Source organism: Scylla paramamosain, chromosome 15, assembly GCF_035594125.1.
Source record: "Scylla paramamosain isolate STU-SP2022 chromosome 15, ASM3559412v1, whole genome shotgun sequence".
NCBI lineage: Eukaryota > Metazoa > Arthropoda > Malacostraca > Decapoda > Portunidae > Scylla > Scylla paramamosain.
This window is the reverse complement of record NC_087165.1, coordinates 18,733,512-18,741,312: the sequence shown is the minus strand read 5'-3', so window position 1 is coordinate 18,741,312 and position 7,801 is coordinate 18,733,512. Positions and strand designations below refer to the sequence as shown.

Genomic DNA, 7,801 nt, shown 5'->3' with positions numbered 1-7,801 from the left:
CTCTACTATGCCTTAGGGATAGATTATGACTTTAAATACAATTCCCACAGTCGTAATGAGCATAAAGAGATACAAATTACAGCGCCAGGTCACTGAATTCACACTATGGAAAATGTTCTATTCCAAAGGAGAGAGAAAAAATACATTCTCTTATTTAATATATGACAACCTTTTTATGCCCCTATCAGTCTGCTCGTCTCGTCTCGCTCAGATGACTGAAATGCCAAATGACCGCGATGTTGCCGTGCTTTCCCTTTTTAAATCAATGAGTCAGTCGCTCAGATGATAACTAGACAGACTGTTAGGCGATCATATTATCTCAGAGACATTCCGCCTTCCACAACTTTATATATATATATATATATATATATATATATATATATATATATATATATATATATATATATATATATATATATATATATATATATATATATATATATAATCACCTTAGACATTCTTCCCATCGAGCACTGTCTTCTCACTCCCAAGGATATATTCGACAACACTGCGTTATGATAACGAAACCCAGACTGAATGAAACCAGTGTTTTTAATGGACTAGGTTGTAGTTGTTGAATATGTAAAGAAGGAAAATTATCCGAATGAGCAAGAAATCAGGAACGTAAATTTCTGCGATGGTAAAAATTAATGTCATACAGTTGGTTAGCACAACAATGGACATATACAGCTAACAGGTATTTACAAGTCGGATACGTAAACTTGTATTTCTGAACGCTGTGTTCTTTCATCCTAACAATTTTCAAAGAGAAGAGGGATAGCCCGGTAGGTTGTAATGGGTGCTTTTCCAGTTAATGATGTAGAATCCTTGTTAACTATCACTAAAGTTATGAAAACATCCTTGGAAACCCTAATAATCTCCACTAGACTGTTAAACCTAACGGAGATAAGATGACGAAGTATCGAATGTAATCCAAATTCGGTGCATCGGTGACATATACTAGATTAAGATTTGCTGTGTGACTGTTGTGCCTTTTCTTCGTACTCATTAAAATGTTGTGATACAAGTTTAGAACATAATGTCGGAAGACATGACTGATAACAAAATGAGTGACAAATAATGGAGTAGATACAATACAGTACTCTTAGTACCGGCAGGTTATTTTTTGTTTTAAGTTGAATAGGATTACTCAAATAAGAGGTGCCGTAGCAGTTGAAGGGTTAACAGTTGACCATCTAGTATAGAAATTATGCTTCGTTATAATTGCCATGTTTACCTTATTGCTCCTCATTTTACACCAGCTCTATTAATAACACATTAGTCAATTGAATATTTTATCTAGTTTCATGGAACTATTCACTGCACAAAAAAAAAAAAAAATGAATAAAGAAACAAAAATGTCATTCATACTTGAGAGTTCAGACCTTCTCCAGGAACCTCTCGCTCGTGTTCAGCGCCTCAGGGAGTTGGGAGAGAACGCTGCTGCTGTCTGTGCCCGGTTGTTGGGTGTTTTGATGTTTGCAAGAGAGAGAGAGAGAGAGAGAGAGAGAGAGAGAGAGAGAGAGAGAGAGAGAGAGAGAGAGAGGAACCAGTTAAAGAAATATTCTTCCATTCATAAAATCAGCTCTGAATGTTTACGCTCTTTGTTAGCTCTTTCCTTCTTATGTTCTCTGTAGGAGCCTTAATCGTTAAACCGTTATTGTCAGGGTTCATTATTTCAGTGTCATCTTAATGAACATTAGATCGCTGAATAAACCGTTATTCTACATGAAATCTGCGTAACTGTTATTCTATGTGAAATCTGCGTATACTTGAACGTTTATTCTCCAGAGAAGTATGGTACATTTTCTATTCTGAAGTAAAACACAAGTAATAGGGAACTACTAAACATAATATGTGAAATATAAACGCTTCAACTAAACTCACCAAAGTCAAAGAACAAACGAATCACTAATACAACCATTATTACAATAACCGAGACACCATTATAAAGAAACCTCGGAGAGTAATAAAAGCAGCCTTTCAACTGGTATTACAAAACCATTATGGCACGTATTAAAAACGCGTACGCTTGTAGAAATAAGTTTACCAAAACTATAATAATTCGCCTCTCTAGTTCTTTATTTATTAATGTTAGTTGAGATGGAAGCGAATGGACAGGTTTCACTCGGTTGCAAGGAGACGTATGAATATGAGCATCCAAAGAGGAGGAGGAGGAGGAGGAGGAGGAGGAGGAGGAGGAGGAGGAGGAGGAGGAGCAGGAAGGGGAGGAGGGTGAAACAATGGCAGAAGGGAGACATGATCAAGATAGAGACAAAACAATGGTAATGGAGCGCTGAGAAAGTACGTGTGGTGGTGAAAATGAGAGTAACAGGCTCACTTAGTGTATCATTTTATACATATCCTGATGTGTTTTTAAGAATTTAGAGTTCCATGCTAGATCATTACGGTATGTGCGCACTTCGTTTGCGCGTGAGGTTTCGAAACATGCGAATCGAGACACAGAGGTTTGATTAAGACATCTAGGGTTGCTAGACGCTAGTGACGGTGTGGCTGCGGTGAGAGTTGAACGTGTGGGTAAATATCCTTGGCTTACATTTTTATCTGCTTTGATTTCAACGTCAATTGTGTGTCTATCATTTCTCTCTCTCTCTCTCTCTCTCTCTCTCTCTCTCTCTCAAGGCATAAAGTGCCTCTTACAGCTCAGCAGTCAGCGGGTAACTGTTTTTCCCTGCCATTCGTAATGAAATCGATAATGGTGATTCTTGCAGAAGTAATAAAGGATAATGTTCCGATTTAAAATTCGAGGCAAATGTAAAATTTTCGTCAAGAAATCTTGTTTTCCACACTTCAGGTAGTTTAAATACATTGGTAACGCAATGTTGTTAAACCTTTGATTTTGCGAACATTTACCACTACACGTATTTCGTATGTATAATGTTTCGAAATTAAAGGTGAATATCAGCTGCGGTCGGCAAGGGAAAGGAGATAGGAGAGTACAGGTTACAATACAGTATAGTGGCCACTTGGCAAGTTAGTGGAAATTGTGAAAGTTGCTCAAGTTTTGATGCACGGCTAATGCTTATAATTCCAGAGGGTGAGTTAACCTGGACCATTTACACAGTTAAGAAACTTGGAAAATTTGTTTAGACTAAAAGGTCCATTCACGCGCACACACACAGTGACGTATCAGTGATGTGTCAGTTTAGTGTCTGTTAAATCCGTGACGTGAAGAGGCTGAGCATAAGTTGAAGAAAAAGTGGTTACATGAAGCTTGGATACTACTCTACAAGGAGTTCATTGATGATGGAACAAATTTTTTCCAAATACATTGTTTGAGACTGCTGTTTGTATATATATTTTGGCTGCGACAAATCATGCAGAACAGGATGATTCCAAACCAATTCATAAATATCATGCATTCTTGTGGACAAAGTCACAGCACTCGTCCGGCGTCGTGAAAAACTGAAAAATATCGGTGGCGACGATATTAAATTTCACGGAACGGAGGTGAAACTGACAGTCAAAACACGGTACTGCGCCGGACATGTGTGAATGCGTCTGCCGAGTTCAAAGTAACGATGTTTTCATTTCACTGACATTGAAGGACAGAGCGGACACGGCACTAATACGTCACTGATGTATGTGAATGGGCCTTAAACTTTCTCGTAGTTTTTGAAGCTTTCATGGTTATTTTCCGGATAATATGAATTTCTGTATATACCTAGCTATGTAATGTAGATGAAATGAGATCCGGTGTGAAATGAGGTCGAGAAGGATTTTAGTCGTGGCGTGGAATGAGGTCAAACTTGTGGGACACAGCACAGAAATCCAATCCAGCTCTGGTTCCCTAAAAAAATCTGGGGTTGGTCTTGCTTTCCTCAGTCGATCCTTCCTTCCTCCCTTAATCCCCTCCACCCCACTCTCCCTCCGTCTCTTGCTCGCCGCCACGCCCTCCTGCTTCCCTGCCGGTGCTCCTGCCCAGTTCCGCATTCTTTATTCTTTGGCTGGTTTGTTTCCTATCTCTCGTGTTTCCTCATACCTGAAGTTTTAATCTTCCACCTAAGGTAGTTTTTAATTGATGACTAAGAACATTATCATGCATAGTGAAATGTATACAAATTCTCTTTAATAAATTGCTTGCAGACTGCATATATCTTTTCACTTTCTTTACTTCACCTTCTATTACTTATTTCATGACTTTTCTCCCAAAAGGGGGTGGGGGAAAGTGAGTTGTGGGACGCGCTTGTGTGCATCTTTGTACCCATGTGCATTTTCCCCATTTACTCGAGATTATCATTATCATTAGTGCTAAATTTTTGTTTCAGGTTTTGCCTGTATTCTCACGAACATCAAATTCCATCCTTCCCCTTCATTGCGTTTGTTCCCTCTTGCTCTTTCGCTCCTGTACTGTAACATTATCTCCTCCCTTCCCAGTTCCCTTTCTAGTGAGTTAATTCTCTTTTACTCTCTCCTTAACCTCTCTCTTGCCTCCAGTCCTCCGTCCCTCCTTCCATACTGATTTATTTCATCCGGGTGTCATTGTGCGTCACGCCTTTTGTTTCTCACCAGTTAGGGATCGTTGTTTGTGATATCAACACCTGGGTGGGTGGATCTTTGTTTTTAGTCATCATTGATATTAATTTTCAAAGGCGTGGGCGTTAGTTCGGTTACCTGTGTTCTCATCGCTGACGGTCTACCGACGGTCTACCATCACAATAGGTGTCTCCTGGTTATGTCCTTTCATCGCTCTTCCTTCCTTTCTCCTCCAGCTTGTGTGTAACTTAACTCCCTTCTCCCGCTCCCAGGTCTGCTAGTTTGCCCAGTGCTATTTCATTCGTTGCCTCTTTTCCCTCCTACTCTTTTCTTTCCCACGCTCTCTCCTCTTCCCTTGCTCTCCTTTCATATATCTCTATCTGAATTTTTTTTCCTCTCCAGTGTCGCAGTTTTCCTTTGTAGGTAACGTATTTTTCTTCGAGCTCCTCTTCTGCTCTCTTCCTAATTCCTCTTCATTCCTAACTCCCTCATCTTCCTCTTATTCTTTTCTCTAGTTTCCTCTCCTTCGTCATTTATCTAGTCCCCTTTCCTTCCTCCTCCTCCTCCTCTTCTTTCCATCGTCCTCCTTTCCTCCCACTTCTCTCGTTCGTCCTCTTTTCACTCTTCTCGTCTCTCCTTCCTTCTTTCCCTCTATCCTTCGTCTCACCTTCCTTCCTATCTTTCCTCCTTTCCCTCGTCTCCTTTCATTCCTTTCTTCCTTTACTTCCTCTATTTCCCTCGTCTCCTCTCCTTCCCTTCTTTATTTCTTTTCCCTAGTCTCCTCTCCTTCCTTTCGTTCGTCTCTTCTTCCTCCTTTTCCTCGTCTCCTTCCTCTCCGTTCATCACTGTAACATTACGTAGTACCAATGCTGAGATGATAAAAAAAAGTCCTTTTCTTTTTTTTTCTGTTTTTAAGATCCGTATATTTTCGCGTTGTGGTGGTGGTGGTGGTGGTGGTGGTGATGTAGTTTGTGGAGTGAAATAGCGTGGTCATTATTGGCTATGGGGAGTGTTGGGAATGAGTATTAAGGGTGGTGATGGTCGTGATTTGATTACAGATAGATGGGAGTGGTGATTGATGATGATTATGATGCAGTGAAGGGGAGAAGCGTTGAAGAAGAGAAATGTTGAGTAGGTAGTGAATCCTGCAAATGCACACTAGAAATGTATTGGAGGTCTAAAAAAAAGATGATGCGGATATCACTTTAAAAAATATGGATGCAGGTATGAACTCTAAAAATTGTGGATGCGGATGTCTTTTTAAAAATTGTGGATGCGGATGTCGACTTTTTAAAATTGTGGATGCGGATGTCGACTTTTTAAAAATTGTGGATGCGGATGTCGACTTTTTAAAAATTGTGGATGCGGATGTCGACTTTTTAAAAATTGTGGATGCGGATGTCGACTTTTTAAAAATTGTGGATGCGGATGTCGACTTTTTAAAAATTGTGGATGCGGATGTCGACTTTTTAAGAATTGTGGATGCGGATGTCGACTCAAAAAAAAACCAAACCTAACCTAACAGGCAGAGGCAGGCAGACAGACAGACAGACAGACAGACAGACAGGGAGGCAGACAGACAGACAGACAGACAGACAGGGAGACAGACAGACAGACAGACAGACAGACAGACAGGGAGGCAGGCAGGCAGGCAGGCAGGCAGAGGCAGACAGACAGACAGGCAGGCAGGCAGAGGCAGACAGACAGACAGGCAGAGGCAGACAGACAGACAGGCAGGCAGAGGCAGACAGACAGACAGGCAGGCAGAGGCAGAGAGAGGCAGAGAGACAGACAGACAGAGACAGACACTTAAGCAGCACTTGTTCTTTAACCGTTATTTTTGTTCTATATTGCCTTACGAAGAGGTCCGGGCGAGTTGTCAACATGGGACAGAAGATGGTATCTGGAAGTGCAGGCACTACACACTGATGGATCCAGTGTGCGAGTCGTTGGCAGAACTAGAAGTTTACTGGTGTGTGAAGACTTTTTCTACAGGCGCAGGAGAACAGGGAATAGCTGTTGCAGGTAACAAAATTGTCACTGACGAGGTATTTGATTTTTCGTTATACTTCTAGATCTTGATTACATGATGATATTACTGATATTCGTGAAAATAGAATTGCAGTTTATTGGTGATTTACACTGAAATCCTCCTGTCCACCACTATCTTGGCTGTATTGTTGAAGGTAGTGAAGTGTATATATATGGCTGTGGTGATGAGGGCAAAGTTGTCCAGGGCTGCAGGCTGCGTGTTACGTTAATGGCGAAGCTTGTTCGGTGTGTGTATTGTTAAACACTTTCCTACATATTCTCTGAATGCACAGGCAAAATTTTAAATAAAAAAAAATACCCAGGCGATGCTGGAATGTTCGTTGAGGATAATTTGTTATTTAAATAGTACTTTATTCTACTTTTTTACTCTCTTCCACAGATCTAGCCGGACTTCATCTTTCTCCAGTTCGTCGTCACACCGCGACGTTGCTGCACACCACAATTACAGTTGTTGTTGTTGTCTTGCTTTTTTTATTTTTACCCACTTTTTGCGTTAGACTCGTTGGCTAGCTGTGATGCTGGTTATGAGCTGTTGTGTGTGCTAAGAGTTCGAAGGACTCCTCAATTTTATTTATTTATTTTTTTTAATAGAAAAAAAAATGATGGGTCGTGTTTTTTTTTTCTCCGGAGAGTCTTCGAGGTATTTAAATACCTACTTTTTTTATTGACTTTTTTTTTTACTTCTCACCCTACCCACCACATGACATTATCACCCCTGTAAAACAGGGGAAGGGGTTCGTTCCTACAGGAGAGTTCACACAGGAGTAAGGATGCATATAGTAGTAGTAACACTGGGGCGTTCACATAGGGGGTTTAATCTGACACGCTCTGATAAGCTAATCTTGTGAATCTTGTTGGGGCCCTCTTGAGAGTTCCATCTGGTAACAAAAAGCAGTGTCAGACATAAGAGTCAACACAACACAACACGCATACATTTTTTCTTATTTGCCCATTCATGCATGAATCACCCTTTTTATAAATACGAATCGGGGAACAAGGAACATACCAGCGTAAATCACGGCGCGGGACACAGTCTCGCCAAATCGCAAATCAGCAGCCGAAGGAGCACGCAGCTGACAATAACAGGAAGAGAGGACAGGACAGGTGAGGTGAGGTAAAGTAAAAGGGGAGAGAAGACGGTAGTAACTGAGGATGGGAGGGAAAAGATATGGTGACATGTGAAGAGAGGCGGAGGAGAAAAGGAGAGGGAGTGACGTGTGAAGAGAGGCGGAGGAGAAAAGGAGAGGGAGAG

At 41.0% G+C, this 7,801-nt stretch overlaps 1 protein-coding gene and 1 long non-coding RNA gene across 4 annotated transcripts in view; one reads left to right on the top strand and one right to left on the bottom strand.

The window, feature by feature from the left end:
• The first annotated feature begins 2,468 nt into the window (after positions 1-2,468).
• On the top strand, positions 2,469-7,010 carry LOC135107217 (uncharacterized). Of its 2 annotated transcripts, XR_010271661.1 has the most exons (4): positions 2,469-2,538; positions 6,361-6,522; positions 6,684-6,774; positions 6,929-7,010. It is a non-coding gene; the product is annotated as an uncharacterized LOC135107217 (long non-coding RNA). The 2 variants fall into 2 exon arrangements; XR_010271662.1 differs by lacking the exon at positions 6,684-6,774.
• A 245-nt stretch (positions 7,011-7,255) lies between these two features.
• Positions 7,256-7,801, bottom strand: part of LOC135107216 (uncharacterized) — a 3,630-nt gene continuing 3,084 nt past the window's right edge. For both annotated transcript variants that reach the window (XR_010271660.1, XM_064016882.1), the window contains 2 exons: positions 7,556-7,801; positions 7,256-7,427 (listed from right to left, as the gene is read on the bottom strand). The exon at positions 7,556-7,801 is cut by the window's right edge and continues 11 nt beyond it. Coding sequence is in view for 1 of the 2 variants with exons in the window: in XM_064016882.1 (XP_063872952.1) it covers positions 7,363-7,427; positions 7,556-7,801 (311 nt within the window). In the remaining variant the exon portion in view is untranslated. The remainder of the gene's footprint in view (positions 7,428-7,555) is intronic.